The 18,199-nt window shown below is 33.9% G+C and overlaps 2 protein-coding genes and 1 long non-coding RNA gene across 3 annotated transcripts; 1 reads left to right on the forward strand and 2 right to left on the reverse strand.

Annotated features, from left to right (window-relative positions):
• The first annotated feature begins 600 nt into the window (after positions 1 to 600).
• LOC108204337 (stromal 70 kDa heat shock-related protein, chloroplastic) lies at positions 601 to 6,167 on the forward strand. The gene is made up of 8 exons (XM_017373719.2): positions 601 to 1,326; positions 2,423 to 2,675; positions 3,787 to 3,866; positions 3,946 to 4,088; positions 4,182 to 4,280; positions 4,383 to 4,572; positions 4,723 to 5,121; positions 5,534 to 6,167. The coding sequence occupies exons 1-8, from the start codon at positions 790 to 792 to the stop codon at positions 5,933 to 5,935; spliced, it is 2,103 nt and encodes a 700-aa protein (XP_017229208.1). The 5' UTR covers positions 601 to 789; the 3' UTR covers positions 5,936 to 6,167.
• Positions 6,168 to 6,550: 383 nt separating this feature from the next.
• On the reverse strand, positions 6,551 to 8,624 carry LOC108204338 (uncharacterized). Its single transcript, XM_017373720.2, has 2 exons — positions 8,267 to 8,624; positions 6,551 to 7,584 (listed from the first exon to the last, which is right to left on the reverse strand). Exons 1-2 carry the CDS (start codon positions 8,496 to 8,498, stop codon positions 6,695 to 6,697), a joined length of 1,122 nt encoding a protein of 373 aa, XP_017229209.1. The 5' UTR covers positions 8,499 to 8,624; the 3' UTR covers positions 6,551 to 6,694.
• A 1,383-nt stretch (positions 8,625 to 10,007) lies between these two features.
• LOC108196015 (uncharacterized) lies at positions 10,008 to 12,771 on the reverse strand. The gene is made up of 3 exons (XR_001801702.2): positions 12,252 to 12,771; positions 10,891 to 10,949; positions 10,008 to 10,203 (listed from the first exon to the last, which is right to left on the reverse strand). It is a non-coding gene; the product is annotated as an uncharacterized LOC108196015 (long non-coding RNA).
• Positions 12,772 to 18,199: the final 5,428 nt, after the last annotated feature.

Consider the following 18,199-nt stretch of genomic DNA (forward strand, 5'->3'; position numbering starts at 1 on the left):
TATTTTTAATAGTTAGTAGATTATTATTAAAATTATCATTATTACCTATACATTCTAATATTAGTATTTTATTATAAATTTAATCGTTATTTTTTAAGTTTTTTTATTGATTGACTAATTTTTTTTGTGAATAATTAATATATAATTTTTATTCTTGTCACATATTATATATTATAAGTATTATTTATTTTTTGTGTTATATAAAATATATTTAAATTTAATTTATTTGACAAAAATATAAAATGCTACTTAGACAATGTATGTTTTTTAGACGTTTTTCTTATTTTAAAATTTAAATTAATTTAAAAGAAAATAATATTTATGTGGTATATATACCACATAAAAGATAATAATATTTATATTAATATTGATATTGCATCGAGATGTTTATAATATAAAATTTATTTTATTTTACAAATATTAATTTTGAATCATTAATATAATTTCTATCAACTACCACAGATTTATTTTATCTTACGAACACTAATTTTGAATCGTTAATATAATTTTTATGGGCCGCTGTTGCGCGTCTTGTGAACTAGTTTATTATAAAAATAAACATAATAAAATTTGCAGAAAGAATCTGAAGTCCAGAGCAGCCCAACAGTACATCCTCCTTCGTTCAACAAACAACAAAACCGAGAACAAACCCTCGCAGCCAATACAATCCCGCCACGTCGCCCCCACCTAAATTTCAACTCTCTATAAAACCCCCCCTCTCTCCTCTCTTATCTTCCCCTCTCCTCCTCCTCCTCCTCCTCCATTTCCTAGGGTTTCATCTCACCACAAATGGCACACACAGCTTCCCAAACCCACGGCCTGAGACCCACCGGCCCAATCCACCGCCCCTCCAAAACCATCTTCTTCGGCCGAGGCCTCAACTCCCACTCCCTCACTTTCCTAAACCCCAGGCCCTCTTTCCCCAAATTGGAAACCCCGCGCTACAGAAACCGAAAGCCGTTCACGGTTTTTGCGGAGAAGGTGGTTGGGATTGACCTAGGCACAACGAACTCTGCGGTGGGGGCCATGGAGGGGGGCAAGCCGGTAATTGTGACGAATGTGGAGGGGCAGAGGACGACGCCGTCTGTGGTGGCGTATACGAAGAATGGGGATAGACTGGTGGGCCAGATTGCCAAGAGGCAGGCGGTGGTGAACCCCGAAAACACGTTTTTTTCGGTGAAGAGGTTTATTGGGAGGAAGATGTCTGAGGTCAATGCCGAGTCCAAGCAAGTTAGTTATAATGTGGTTAGGGATGAGAATGGGAATGTTAAGCTCGATTGTCCCGCTATTGGGAAGCAGTTTGCTGCTGAGGAGATTTCTGCTCAGGTATACCGATGTCATCTCTTAAATTGTTTCGTATACTGTTTGTGTTAATTGATTGTCGAGTTTCTTAGTAGGTATTGGTTTTAGTTTCATTTATGCAATGACATTTTAATTGGATTGATGTCACCATTAATTAAATAAGTTAATTAGTCAAGTAGGAAAAAGAATGTCATGCGAAAGCTGTGTTAAATAATTGGGAGTTTTTGAGAAATTTAAAATCAGGCCCTTGATTTTACTTCAATATATATATATATATATATATATATATATATATATATAGAGAGAGAGAGAGAGAGTTAAGTTCTATGGAGTACAAAAAAAATTGGAGTATTGGAGTACAAAGTTTGATAAAATGTAATCTAGTCATCTAAATTTCAATTTTTTTTGTCCAATAATATTTGTAAATATTTGACAACCTGCACATTATGTTCTGCAACATAAACATCGTGATCAAATGGTAGAATAATTATTTTTATAAATCATAGGACCTATGTTCTGCAATATAACTAATAAGCAGAACAATAATCTTAATACTTGTTAAAGTTGAAAGATATTAATGATTAATTGACAATTATGTGCAAGACAACTTATAAATGATAGATTATATCAAAATTTGGATAATCAAAGATATTATATAGGATCAAACTAAAAAATTATGATTCGTACTCCAATACTCCAATGTTTTTATGTACTCCATAGAACTTAACTCATATATATATATATATAAATAATTTTTATCCAAGTGAAATGGACTATTAAAACACATTATAAACAAAAAGCTTACTTTGTAACAGAAACATCCACGACACTTTAAATACATATAAGTACTACTTTTTTTTGTTAAATTTAAATATGTATATATACATGGAGTTATAAATTCAGGGGCTCCTGTATTTTCGGGGCTCGGTCGCTCAAATATTATGTTTTGATTGTACTTAATATAAAGATTTGTTCATGGTTTGAATTTGGAGGAAAAAGGTGTGGATGTCATGCAGTGGTGATAAGGATGGTGATTAATTCTAAATTGGTGCAGTTGGATTTATATTAAAGAATCTTTCTTGTTATGAGATCATAATTGAACGTTCTCGACTTGGCTTAGGTTTTAAGAAAGCTTGTGGATGATGCGTCTAAGTTCTTAAATGATAAGGTCACTAAAGCTGTTGTCACAGTTCCTGCTTACTTTAATGATTCCCAAAGGACAGCAACGAAGGATGCTGGTCGCATTGCTGGCCTTGAAGTTCTTCGAATTATCAATGAACCTACTGCAGCCTCTTTAGCATATGGTTTTGAGAGGAAGAACAACGAGACTATTCTTGTTTTTGACCTCGGAGGAGGCACCTTTGATGTCTCAGGTACTAAGATTAATACACATCTGCATACTTTCCTGTTAAAATGTGTTGGATTTCTTCTTATCAGTATTTTAAGTGATTTTAATGACGGTTTTTTATTTTTTATGCCACATTTGTTTCGGCTATTAAGAATCATGACTGTCAGACTGGTGCTCCTTTACCTAATCTACATGTTATTAAATAGTAGCCGTCATACATTTGATCCTTGTTCTTGGAACTTCCCTCTCACAGGATTCATATGTTCATACTGTGCGAATAAATATGCAGAACCAGTGTTGTTCCCTGTAATTTATACGAAGTAACTTAATCTACCTTCAAGGCACTGCAAAATAACCATATATTTGTATAGGAGAGTGATATGGCAAAAAATTGTCTATTCTCTATAGACACTATTTTGTCAACAATGTTCGTTTTTCAGTCTAATGAATGATTGTTTTGTTTAATTTCTTATGATATTACTTACTGGCGATGCAATTATCTTTTGGGTAAGCGCTGACCACTTGAGCCAGCAAGTTTGTGTTTTATTCCATTCCAATAACCTCTTGCCGTAGTGCGGTGTCTCTTTTAACAATTCTTATATGTGCTGGCATAAAACTGTGACCTGTTATTATATACCACTAGAAGTGGTTACAGCTTGTAATATATACCAGTAAAAATTGGTGGATTTTCCTCAAATTGACAGTAACCTTAATATCTAGCCAGCTAGGGTGCGTTTATCTTCATACTGAATGCCTTTATCTTCATACTGAATCTCTCCACAGTATATATACTCAAATTTCGTTTTTGCAATATATTTAACCTCTCTTGCCTTCCTATTGTGGAACAATAGTTCCAATATGGAAAATAGTTATCCAATGGTAGCCAGTGTCAAATACAAATAATTGATAAAATAGAATATAGATACCAAAAAACTGTAATTATAAAGTTAATAATATAATATGGTTCACCAAATTAAATTTGATATAGGATGAGCCTACCCGACATCATCACTTGTATAATTTTTTCCCGTATCCATCCTCCGACAGACGTACTTTCTTTTATAGGTATACTTGTTTCTGAAGTTAAATTTTGTAGCAGCTATTGATTAATTTTCTTTCTCAAACCTTCATTGCAGTCCTTGAAGTTGGTGATGGAGTGTTTGAAGTGCTTTCTACATCTGGAGATACACAGTTAGGTGGGGATGACTTTGATAAGGTAAACATAATATATTTTTGCTTTTTAATCTTGTATGTTTAAATTTGCTGATTCTCTTACCATTATATGCATCTTGCAGAGAGTTGTAGATTGGCTGGCTTCATCCTTTAAGAATGATGAGGGCATTGATCTCTTGAAGGACAAACAAGCCCTTCAGCGTCTGACTGAGACAGCAGAGAAAGCAAAGATGGAGCTTTCATCTCTGACTCAGGCCAATATTAGGTACTTTTACCTTTAGAAAGCTTACAGTTTAACAATACTGTTTTCTGCAGCTATCTCAGTGGTGCTTTTTTAACTCTTTACTCTTTCCCGTAGTTTGCCCTTTATCACAGCCACAGCAGACGGTCCTAAACACATAGAGACTACCCTTACACGGGCGAAATTTGAAGAATTATGCTCAGATCTACTTGACAGGTACATTGTACTCTTGAAACTGAGGTTCTAGCTAAAAATTTAAGGAGACATATATATCGTTGTTGGCTTGTTTATCTGTTCTGACTAATTTGATTTTTGTAGGCTTAAAACACCTGTTCAAAATTCTCTGAGAGATGCAAAGCTCTCTTTTAGTGATATTGATGAAGTGATTCTTGTTGGGGGGTCAACTCGTATTCCAGCTGTTCAGGGAGTTGTAAAATCTTTGACAGGAAAGGAACCTAATGTCACTGTCAATCCCGATGAAGTTGTTGCACTTGGAGCTGCTGTTCAGGTATATCTACTCTCCTTGTTCTTGTTATGGTTATTAACATTCTATGTGGCACTCTTCTAGATGCCTATAATCAAGTCCTGTTATAGTCAAAATATGAATTTTAGTTGCAGCTGTGTGTCAGCTGATAATCTGATAAACTTTCCACTTCAGGCTGGTGTTTTGGCTGGAGATGTTAGTGATATTGTTCTTTTGGATGTAACGCCTCTATCCATTGGGTTAGAAACTCTTGGCGGTGTTATGACAAAGATTATTCCCCGGAACACAACTTTACCCACTTCAAAATCTGAGGTATTTTCAACGGCTGCTGAAGGACAGACGAGCGTGGAGATTAATGTTCTTCAAGGCGAGAGGGAGTTTGTTAGGGACAACAAGTCTCTTGGCAGCTTCCGGCTAGATGGAATCCCTCCTGCTCCACGTGGGGTTCCTCAGATCGAAGTAAAGTTTGATATTGATGCAAATGGTATCCTTTCTGTCACTGCTCTTGACAAGGGTTCTGGCAAGAAGCAAGATATTACTATAACTGGTGCTAGCACCTTGCCTACTGATGAGGTATGTTTTCATGAACACTTCAATATAATTGTTTCTTGATTTATTTGCTACCTGTATGGCACTGCCTCACACATTTGTCATGTGCTGATATGTATGGATTAGTTTCACTCTGTACCTTTAGAAAAAAAGTAGATAGTCTTTGGTTACAACTGGGATTTTTTATGAATAATTCTTGCGATCACAAGTTGCACACTTTTCTTATATTATGTTGCTGTCCTTATAAAATTGTTTTTACATAGAAAACTTTTGCCGCATTATATTTGGACTAACATAAATGGAAAGGAAACTACTTCCCATCTTGCATGGATGAATTTTCTCCCAAGTTTTGAGAAACACTTGCTAATATGCTTCTTAATAAGTTTTAGAAATATATATTGATCAAAAATGAAAAGAAGTCATTACAATGATACAGGTAGAGAGAATGGTTTCAGAAGCGGAGCGGTTTTCAAAGGAAGACAAGGAAAAGAGAGATGCTATCGATACAAAGAATCAGGCTGATTCTGTAGTTTACCAGACCGAGAAGCAGTTGAAGGAACTGGGAGACAAGGTTCCTGCACCTGTGAAGGAGAAGGTTGAGGCAAAACTTGGGGAGCTAAAAGAAGCCATAGCTGGAGGTTCAACCCAACCAATAAAGGATGCCATGACTGCACTGAATCAGGAAGTCATGCAACTTGGCCAGTCACTATACAACCAGCCAGGTGCAGCACCTGGTGCTGGTCCAACACCTAATGGCGCAGATGGTTCATCAGAATCGACAGGAAACAATGGTCCTGAAGGAGATGTTATCGATGCAGATTTTACAGATAGCAAGTAAGAGACAACAACATAAGATAGATTTATTAAACATTATTTTTTGGATTCGGTAAAATATGATTGGCTTGATTATTTGTTTGCTGGTCCTTCAGTGTGAAACAAATTTATAGTTACTATAGGTCCAAAGGATCCTGACCCGGTGTCCAAATGGATGGTGTAACATCTTCGATCAGTGAACACCTGCTTCTGTTATATGTATTTCCTCTCATGAAATAGCAAAGTGCCATTGGTTATGGTTGCAGTTTTTAATTTTTTAAACTGCATTTGATTGGTTTGGTTCTGGTTCTTATACTAAGGCGAACTGATTACAACCGAATCACATCAATTCAATATAAGTATTTATTTCTATATCTCAAATAGTAAGATAATGGCAAACATTGAATTGTTAAACTGATTAAAAGCCAGTGATATGCTTTTGCGAAGGATCTGCGAGTCCTTTATGTATCAAGATTTGTCGAGTATTTGTCGAGTACTGCCTTATTAGTCACTTTGAGTTGATGATAACCGCACTAAGATGATGTTAGTATCTTATGGAATTTGCACTTGTTCTCTAAGATTGTTCAAGCTGTGTGAATATATACTTCTGTCATGTTCTTACACAATAGTTACAAGACAGCAGAACAAAATATCATAGCAGAAGGCCTATTGATTTAGGTGCTTGAGGTTTTATGCAGTAGTAGCTCTACAAATCTCAACTATGTGGATCAGGGACTCTGAAACTATACAAGTTTTTGAAGTTCAGTAATACCAAACCTGTTATTTACAGAGCACTATCCCATGTCTTCGTTCCAAGCAAGCCTTGGCTAGGGCTTCTTGAATGTGGACTTATAGAAAGAGTATCAGTTCTACCTTCCCCGTAACCACCAACATAATCGTCGTATATGTATTTGCTGCTATTCATATTTCCTCTATGTTGTCTGATCGTAGAGTAGTAGTGGTTTTGCACGTTATCCATATGGTACCTTGATGTTTCTGCTCTTCCCATTGATCTCACTTTACTGAACCTTTCTGGGACTTGACCGCTTCGTGGAGCATCTACAGGAGGTTTTGTTGGTTGCAAATAACTTGTCTGGTTGTACTGCTGGTGGTGGAGATGCGGGTGTGAAAATTGTGGTGCCATTGCCGTGGGCTTATAGTGATGGTGGTGCTGGTTTTGGGTAGGTTGTCGAGGATTAACTAGATTTTGGCTAAGAGTGGACATGTTGCTAATGCTGGGAGAACTATGGACTCTAGTCATTAGCGGCCTACCACTTGGCACTGGCATTGGCCGGATAGTTTCAGTTGTGTAACTGTCAGGTGACCTCGGGGAAGAGCAAGGAGAGGCGATGCTGAATGATGAGAAGTTTGTTATCAGTGGCACAGGCTTTACAGGTGTTGGTGCACGGACGATGCCATTTATTGCATCAATGTAGCGTTGCTCCAGTGCTTGTGGCTCCATGCTGCGATTTTCAATGATGGTTGGATTGGCAGGGAACAAGAATGCTCGGAGCCTTGGCGTTCCACCAGTAGAATGGCGCTCACATTCTTCAAACATGTGGCGAATATCTTCATCAGATTTCACAGAAACCAGGATATCAAATTCTTCAGGGAGGAGTTGGTACTTGAGAATCATGTCACCTTCGACTAAGCTGGCAAGCTTCTTCATAAGTTCTGAAGCAGAACGCAGATGGGAGTTTCATAAGTTACAAGTCTGTTACAAGATATGTAAGCATTTTTACTAAATTCCTTGATAGTTTGACAATTGAAATTCTGCAATGTATGAAATTCTGCAATGTATGAAATTATGCAAGCCTGTTTGTTTTAACTAATAGCTAGGGCTTAAAGCTGTTTCCAATTTTAAGTTGAAGACCGAAAAATGTCTGTTTATGTAATAAGTCAGAAGTCGGTTTAAATTCAAGAATAAGCCAGAGACTTACTTAAAGCCAGGTTTGAGGTACTTTATTTAGTGACTTAAATTTTTTGAAATTTTTTTTTTTTGATAAAAATTAACCATAAGTTATAAATTATCCATAAATCATTTTTATTATTATTATTATACTTTTAATAACCCATAAGTCATTAATAAATCAAAATTACCTAAACAGATATTTTAAACTCTCAGCTTATCAAATGAGTCACGTTAAGTTAAGTCATAAGTCATGTTATGTCATAAGCAATAAGTTTAGCCAAACGGGCTCTTAAGCTTCTAACATTCAATGGATTCGTCATCATCATCGTAATTCATATTGTCCTAATAATCTCGCCCAAATTTATATAAATTTCGGTAAAATGTTTTAGATTCTTGACATGCATTCTGTAGTATATTCAGGTAAATAATGAGGATGGTGGATACCGGAAAAGCTACTGTCATGCGAAATAGAGATGACACGAGTCTCGCCACCGACATATTTGAGGTGGTTATCGAAAGGTCTAGGCAGAATCTTGCCACCATAGCTGCACAAAAACTTCACCTTATGCTTTGGAGATGCAGGCCCTGATTCCCCTGCTATCTTTGTCAATTTCTCCTCAGCACGAATACCATTCATAGGCATAATTCTCTCCGATGACCGCGTAAAATTGTTCATCCGTTTGTTATATGTATGTGGTGTCTGCAGAGAAAGATCAGAAGGTAGGTTGATTTGGAACAAGGGTATTTTCTGACAAGGAAAATAATCCTAGGTTATGTAATTACATGCACCACAGCTTCTTCATGCAAGCCTGATTTGTTGGTTGGGAAAGGATGTGGATCATAAACTTGAAGACTATACTCAAATTGACTCCACCAATTTTTAGAAGGGGACATGACTAATGTACATGGTCCTCACTTCATGGTAACTACATTCTATTTTTGTCTTTCTAGACCGCCCTTATTTTAGTACCGGTTCCGTCTCCTTTTATGGTCTCATTATTAAAATTTTCATTTTATTTAATTATAATAAATAAATTAGACTAATTTGTAAAACATATTTCTTGGTAGGGATAAACTTTGATTTATACCTAAATTTTGGAATATTACAGATAAAGTCTTTATATGTTTGGACATTATATGTTGGAACTTGTTGATCAAACTTCTGTCCATTTTCATCATTATCGTTGAAAATCAAAAGACATAATGGACTTATACCTCCTAAGTCCTTAAATATATAATATTTATCATTCTTTAATCAAAAAACACCTTGATCCTAGCTTGTCACCCCTACTATTCTTTAATGAAAAACAGAAGCAATTTGGAATACTTGGAACTGTTGATTCTTTTTTTATCTGAGCTTTCATCTTTATAATGCAAAGCGCGCAGACTCATTGATCGGGATGGCAAAACAAACCAGAGACTTGTTCTTTCATCTAGCGAGAAAAAAAAGTCACAAGAGATCCTCCTGATCCAATCCAATACACTCTGAGATCCTTTTTCAAACATGGCTCCTATTTCGAAGATCAAAGTCGAATCGTAAACCTATTAGAAGTAACAACTAGTAACATGGAGAAGCGGCCCGAGGAAGAACATGTAATAGACACAAAACTGATAAAAAAAAATGATATCCAACATTAAATTTAGTACACGTTATTTTCGCTACAACCTAATTTCTACATACATGTTTCTCATCCATCTAAATTGCATAAAGTATGTTTTTGAAGACGGAAAAAGATTTTTTTAGACTAATATAGACAATGAAGTAAATAAGATATTCGCACAAACAGTGGCGGAGCCAGCGATAAGCTTTAGAGGGGGTCAAAATATTTTTCTAAGACATTAAAATAGATAATAGTTTATAATCAAAAGTAGTAGTACACTTTACATATCTTACAATACACAGTAGCATTCTTTTATTCTTCATGTCTTGAAATCTCTACATGATTGCTTCATTACTTATAGTCTCGAAAATGTGCCTTTCAATCTATGTCACAAGATAATCATTAGATTCATTTCTGAAAAAACTCTTAACCAACATGTATATCAAAAGAAACCCAATATTCTTCTTCTTTTGAACCATTCTTTGAGCAAGTTCTCCAACCCCCTTTAAATCTTTAAAACCTTCATCACCTCTCATGTAACACCCCACTTTTACAATGGGGCTAAACGATTAAATAATTCTAAATTCATTCAGAAATAATATAATAATTTAACAACCAAAATGTCAATATGGATAATAAAGTCTGAAACTCCATGATAATAAATCCAACAAAGTCTGAAATCAATAGAAATATAAGCTCTAAAGTCTTATTATAGCCCCTAACAACGAAAGCAACTAAAGGTGGGTGTCACTCATCACGATCCCCGCTACCCCTGATTACCTGCGGAAAGAAAGCAAACGAGAGTGAGCCAATGCCCAGTACGAATATAAAAATAGTGTAGGTGCAAAGAGTATCAATAATCTCGAAACAATGATTACAATAAATTGGTACAAATAAGTACCTCAAGTCACAATAATCGAGATAAACAATGAACTATAAATAAGACTCAATGATGAATAAATGACACAATACGGGTCTCTTACACAAAACTGTACTTGCTCAACTCCAATCACCGAGCAAATACAGAACAATGATTTCTTCTTCGGTTATCCACAAGAAGAAATAAAGAATGTATGAAACATTCCACAAAACAATAACGATCATGATCTTCTCACGTCTCATACCCCAGAAACGTGCTCGTATGCTTAAATCACCGATACGAGTTGGTGTCTAGTTCACCTTTACTACGAACTCCATGTGAACATTGTCCGTGATTTACCCACACGGATAAGTTTAAGAGCCCAAACAATTACAAAAGTTGCCGACTCAATGAACAAAATATATACAGTGGTACAATCATAAAACGAAAGGAAACAATAGGAGTCAAGGCAACAATAATTCAAATATATGAAGGCCAAGTGAAAAGAGTGATGTGCAATAACAAAAGAGATTTTAAGAATGTCAAAATAATAAATATCATAAATATTTATTATTTAAGTAAAAGAGAGAAAAGAATAGAATCCGTACCTGATATAACAACACTAATTTAGTTGTGATCAAAACTGAAGCTACTCCTCCTTATGAATCTATAATCAATTTAAATTAATTCAAACATATCAGTTTTATGCATTTCCAAGTTCAATCTTGTCACTATAAATAGTATATATATATCACGTAAAATACAACTAACCAAAATAATTTAGGTGTCTTCCAACTATTATTCCAGGAGCGACATATTGCATAAAGAATAAAGTAAAACAATAACAATGAAGCCAATACTAGAACCTGGTTACTACAACTAGTTATAAATAATATTATAAACAAATAAAAAGCATAATCATCGTTTAGGCACTCAAGCAGCACAGCGCGGCACCTGGTTCTATCACCAGACTTTATAAGCCATCAAACTACTTCAATTTAACCAACACTTATTACTGCATTAACTAGTAACGTCAGCCGGAAGGGTACAACTACAAATAATAATAATAATAACAACGTATAATAATAATAACATATAAGCATATTTAGTACTCGATAATATTGTTATTAAATCTATATATAATATATAATATAGCAAGAGAATAAACTACACACAATCATCTTGAAGTTCAGATGCATGCACATATACACATATGCTTATACTTACTTACCTTTAATTTAATAAAAATAAAATAATCTCACACTTTAATAATAAACATAAGAAATATTATTGTTTTAAAGAATGGTACTAGTTTTAGTAACGGAACACAAGCTCGAGAACATGGTTATGAAACAAGAAATTTGGTGAGGATTTAAGTCATAATTATTACAAATAAAAATAATAAATACAGTAACTCTCTATTTTAAAACACAATAAAAGGATGCAGTGATTTTGAAATCAGACTCTCAATTATTTTTAATTAAAATAACTAGCAAAACACATTATCAAAATCTAATTTACCAATATATAATAAGGCAAACTCTACTTTATAAACAATCAATCCTCCAAACACTAGTACACTGCCCAAACTCCCGTATCTACGTAATAGGGTTCGACACATGAGTCTGGACACCTTATAACCACACTGAATTATCAACAAGTACCAAACGTAACAAAGTTACAGTTCCAATAAAATAGGATATTGCCAGAGTATTTCAAAAAACAATACATGTAACGCCACATATAAACCTTTAAGAAAATAACCAACAGTAGGAAATTCACATTAATAATCACCATATTAAAATATCATAAATATATGTACCCAGATTTCAATTATATAAATAAATAAATTAATATAAAACCCAAATAAAGGAAGAATATGTACAAATGTATTTTGATGTAAAAAAAAATACAAAACTAAATGAATAAATTAATTGGTAATTAGATACACAAGAGGTATTTTGCTTACCGAAATAGAATGCTCTCAAAATGATGAATGCAGCACAGCGTATAATTAGTATACTAATTATGAACCTGAAATAAATTCAACACAATTAATATAATTTTATAAGTGTAACAAATATATTTGGGTATGAAGATTTGAATCAAACCTCCACCATTTACCAAGAATTACCAGTATGTAACTTTCTCGTCGCACCTTCCTTAATAATATGCTACACCTTGTATATTGCACCAAAATCTATCCAATCATGTACTGTGTTTTACTACCGCATGCATACTCTCTCACGCTTGCCACCAGTAGAATAATTATATTTAACTCTGTTGTGGATGACTTAGATGTGTTCTCGAAATTTATAGTAAATAAAGATAAGTATGCTTTAAAGATTAGCATCAAAATATTCAAAATATTATGCCTCATCTAAAGTTTAGTTACAGTTTCATCCTAATCCTTAACCAACTAATTAGTCGATTATGCATATCCACAATAATATTTAGAATATAAACCAAAGATTGTTTTAATATTATTTTATAATATTAATAACTAATTAAATAATAAAAACCTGGTTGTTATATCTCAAGTCTTCGATATAGTTTTCAAGTTGATCCTCAAGTGTCAAAAGATTTTTTTCATTAAATTTAAGAGGATAAAATCTAGCAAAATGGGTTAATCTTTGTTTATCAAAAGCTATGAATGAATCCCCTGGGTCAAGACATGATATACATGTAAGTAGTTCGATATTAATATTATCAAAACGTTCATCCATCTCCCTAAGTTGAAAATCAACTACCGCAACAATTAATTGTGTTTTGTAATGGTGATGATTTGTAATCTTGTGAATGTTACACTTTGATCTTCCACGAGGGACATAAGGCTCATTCATGTCAAGAATATCAATCTCATTCTTTTCACAAAAACTACTTATATCTACTATCCAATTTCCCCAACCATTTTCTCTTAGTTCTTGTAACCTTCTTTTAGCCCCTTTATCCAAACCCATAGTATTTGGAAGGTCTTGATCCTTTCTTTGCAATACTTGTGAAAGATCACTAGTAATTGCCAACACCTTTTTCATAAAAAAGAGCAAGAATACAGATTCAAACTCACCATAATTTCAATAAGACGACTTATTTGGATTGTAAATGATGACAATGTTTTCATTTCTTCAAGCACTTCAAGTGTAGAAGTAAAAAGAGAAATCACACTAATAATAGTATTATAGTGTGAACTCCAACGTGTTTCTCCCGGACGTTTTAAAGTAACTTCTTGATTCATGCCTCTTCTGATTTCCAAAGTGCCTTGAGAAATTCCTTCAACTACTTTCTCAATTTATTTTACTAGAAGAATTTCTTTTCTTTTACATGAAGCACCGGCAAAATTGGTCAAAGATGTCAAGTAATCAAAGAATGAAGAAAGCTTATCATTCTTTCTTGCAACCGCTACAAGAGTCAATTGTAGTTGATGAGCAAAATAATAACATATTGAGCATTTTTTTTTATCTTCTAGGATTTAAGTTTTAAGCCCTCCAATGTTGCCAGGGCTGAGCAAAACCGAACCGTATTTGAAAAATCGAATCGAACCGTACAATTTCGGTCAGTTTTGGTTTGATATTTTCTAAAACTCCGGTTAGTTCGGTTATAACCGAACAAAAACTCCGGTTCGGTCCGGTTTCTAAACATATAATTCCAGTTTAACGAAATAATCAAAGTTATATGCATATGATTTTTAAATTATATTTATATATATACTATTAGTAATACATTAGAATAAAATTAAAGTTATCGTCAACTGTTAAAACAATTACACATACATAATTCTAATTTCTAGACCTAATCAGATACGAACAGCGCCTCCACACTTTCATGGCTCCACTTCCAAAATCCAAACTCCAGTTCATTCAAGTAGTCAGTTAAATGTGCTCTTGCATGTGAATCCAATGGATGAAAGATTAGGAGTGCTCTATACTCAACCGGCCTCAGATAACTCTGACACTACAAACCTGACCCATAATCTCTCCTTTTTTCATAACTATTAGTTTGTGAATTCTAGAATTCATGGATTTGATCAATGTGTCGATTTGCTGCTTCCTCCAGTGATGTGTATAATACATTTTTTTATATAAAAAGTTCAGTTTTTATGCAATCGAACCGAAAAAACCAAAGTATTTCAGTGTAGTTTCGGTTCAGTTTGAGAGACGAGTTCGGTTTGGTTCGATTTACGAAAATATAAAATTTCGATTTTCGGTTATTTCGGTTCAGTTTTTGACCAAACCGACCATTTGCTCAACCCTAAATGTTGCCACACATATTAGTTGCGTCATTATAGCCTTGCCCACGAATTCTCGAGATACTTAATCCATGTGTAGCAAAAAGTGACTCAATAGCCTTTTTAAGAACCCGGGAAGTGGTTTCTTAAACATGTACAATGCCCAGAATATGCTCAATTATGCACCACGGGAAGTGGCAATGCTTGCATTAAAAGCAATCTTACACATTCTATTGATGCATTAAGCCGAATTCGGTAGTCAACCTTAGCTTAAGTTGAAATTCTGGCTATCATGATATCATCATGAGTCATGATTAAATTTATGATCACCTAATTCGATATTAAAATGGTAACAAAATAGACAAAAGACAACATCTTTACTTTCACTATACTCCAACCAATCATGAAATTTTCCATACCAATCCGGATTAAACATGCGAAGCTTGCCCAAAAATAAAGTAACAAGATAATGTGTTAGTCTCGTTCGACAAGAGACTTTATATAAATAAGCTCTACGAATTCTTTCACACTCCACAAAATTAAAACCAATTACAGATATAGAAAGTCGTAATGCAGGGTCTGCTATTATTTGATCAGAATCAACATCATTATTAACAACTGGAATATCTTCTTCAATGACTTCCGTGGGTGAATGTGTATGATTCCGATTTTGATGTGTTTCTTGAGCATTACCAGACTGAGTTTTGACTCGTGCCCGTTTTGTTCATACAAATTTATCCATGTCTATTACTGTAATGCATAGGTACATTAATTAGTGATTTAATAATTTAGATCATCCAAAAATTAGGTTTTATACTACATAAGTGGAAAATAAAAACAACAATAAATTCAAATATTTAAGTATTCAATAGCATAAAAACAGAGAAGCAATGACTTCACATATGAATTCAAATATCCATGTCAAATTTTGAGATATTGAAATTGATGAAAAGGAGGAAATCATCCATGTTATGTTTTTTTGGACAGAAAGAAAATAGAGCAATGATAATGAACAACCAAAAATTAAGCCCAGGATAAGATTAAAAGTGGATGATGAGGCGCCACTGATGATGAATCTCTCGACTCTCAATCTCCCTCTCTGTTTTATTGAGTTTTTGTCCCGAGAGGATTTTCAATTCTACAGATTAAAACAAAACTATAAAATCTAGTAGGGTCCAGTGCTCCCACAAACTGTTGTGTTTTTGAATATAGGAAAGAAATAGGAATGATATAGGAGCTGTTCGGATGAACTTAAAATAAGTGCTTCTTGCTTAAAATAAATAAGTGGAGTAGAAGTTAGAAATAAGATAAGACTTATAAGTGATTAAAGTGTTTGGGAAATAAGTAGAAACCCTGAAACAAAAACTAGCATTCCTAGTTTTTTATAAGTGCTTCTTGACTTATTACATAAATAATACGAATAGGTGCTCTTAACTTATAATCCAGAAGCTGGATTATAAGTTCTAAACAAACACCCACATAGATTATATACACAAATTGAGGTAAATACAGGTAAGGAACATGGGACAATATGGATAAGACCATTAAAATATAAAATTATCAAGTTTATCCTCACTATTTTGACGTTATGGTCATAATTATAATTAACAGAAGTACTTAAAAGAGTCCAATATGCAACGATCAAACACGTAAAGAGATTCGATGTGTAATTATCAAAAGGAAGATATTTTTTAGATTCTTTGCCTCACCAAATCAAATTTCTTTAAATTTATATATAGGTGCATTTAGTCGAAATTATGAAAATGCTTTGTACAAATTAGTCAATAAATTATATCCATTTTTCGAATATATTTTTGAGACAAAGAAAAAAGAAAATAAAAATAGAAGATCGGGATGGAAGAAGCATTTGATAATAACCTCATTATCCCAACAAAAAATGTTATTTAAAAGGATTAAGAAAATTTGTTCGGTCAATTTCCCGACTGAGTCTCGTAAAAGATATGCAATCGAAACTAAGAGTGGGAAATAAACAAAAGTGGGAAGAATACTGCAATTGACTAAGGGTGTGGACATAAATAAGTGCGCAGCGTTCGGTTCTCACATTTCTTCCTCCCTGACATCCAAGTCAAATGTTTGAGAGAAACATTTTTTGAGTTTCAACTGCATTACATTTTGAGTTTTCGGCACGATCCTGACGGTCCAATGCGTTCAGTCCTAACCCAATAAAAGTTTTCAGTATGAATAAAATGATGTGGAGTCAACAAGTCAGAGTCGGTGATGAGAAATTTAAGCATAGTTTAACACAAATCTGAAGGCTGATGGACTAATTCAGTTTGAATTATTGAGTCACATGAGACCCCAGATTTTGTGGAATGCTATCAGACTATCAGCTTTCTCAAATTCACTCAAAATAGTAACTATAATCATACCATACTGTTAACTGTACACAAGATTATTATACACAGTTGGTGAAATTAACATGCATTAGGTTGTAATGGCTATAACTTCAATCTTTTCTAGTCAGTGCTGCCATCAGTGCTGCAAATACTTTTCCCTTCTTTAATACACGACATTTGACTTTTAGCTATGATTAAATTTTGTCCGAATGAAAAGTTTAATTACTTATATATATGTCAAGATATGTAAATTTAAGAATATTAATTTTTACAGTTAGAAGCTAAAACATCATGTATTATTAAAAAAATAATGTAACAGATTCCAAAAAATGACGTACTCCCTTCGTTTCAATCTACATGTCCACTTTTAGAAAAAAAATTGTTTCAAATTATTCGTCCACTTCAACTTTCAATGCAAAATTATATTTCCAAAGTCAATTTTACTCCACATATCTCTTATTTATATTTCTTAGATCAAGTTCACTCCACATATTTTGATCATTTAATGCAATTAATTAGTGAACATTTACTTTTCTTAAACTGTGTGATTTTTTTAAATTGGACATATAATTTGAAACGGAGGTATTACCAAATTTTTATGAGTTATTTTGATTCTCTCATATTCCGTTAAAAATTGGACAGAGGACAGTGATTGATGTGTATTGTTAACCACTTTGTATACTGTTACTGACCGACAGAGTTTGAAATGAGCAAGGTATACTATACCTTGAGCTGCTAGACCCTATGCAAGTCTGACTGTCTGAGATTTGAGAACTAAAAATGAATTATAGTAACCATTATTCAAAATTACAATTATTGCATTATTAATCAACATCCAAAAACATGAGTACAAAAATTATAGATTACACTTTTCTTCCAACAAAAGGATACTGATAACTTTGCTTGCCTTGAGTACCAAAAAATGCAAATGTGGATTCATTACTCACCCGTGTATAGTATTTGACTATACAAATCATATATAGATATTCTGTTTGACGTGATAGTCGAGTGTGTGTCTGGTCGTATTACTGTTACACTGTATTTATATTATTTGAAGTATTCATACCTAAATGCCAAGAAGGCGCTTACAGGCTTTCAGGATACTTGAACTGCTATACTTTTTCTTCTTCTTGACAGATGTTGAGTGTGCATCTTCATCATCATGCAGAGGAGATGCCACAGTCACAGCCTGGTCATGAATTCTGCAGTACCTTTCCGAGACTGATGAAGATCTTCTCATCGAAAACACTCTCTTCACTGCACTTGAACCCTGTTTCTCAATCTTGAACATGTTCAATGAAGATGTGTTCACTGACACTGACCTGTTTCTGCTCA

Source organism: Daucus carota, chromosome 1 (genome assembly GCF_001625215.2).
Source record: "Daucus carota subsp. sativus chromosome 1, DH1 v3.0, whole genome shotgun sequence".
Taxonomy (NCBI): domain Eukaryota; kingdom Viridiplantae; phylum Streptophyta; class Magnoliopsida; order Apiales; family Apiaceae; genus Daucus; species Daucus carota.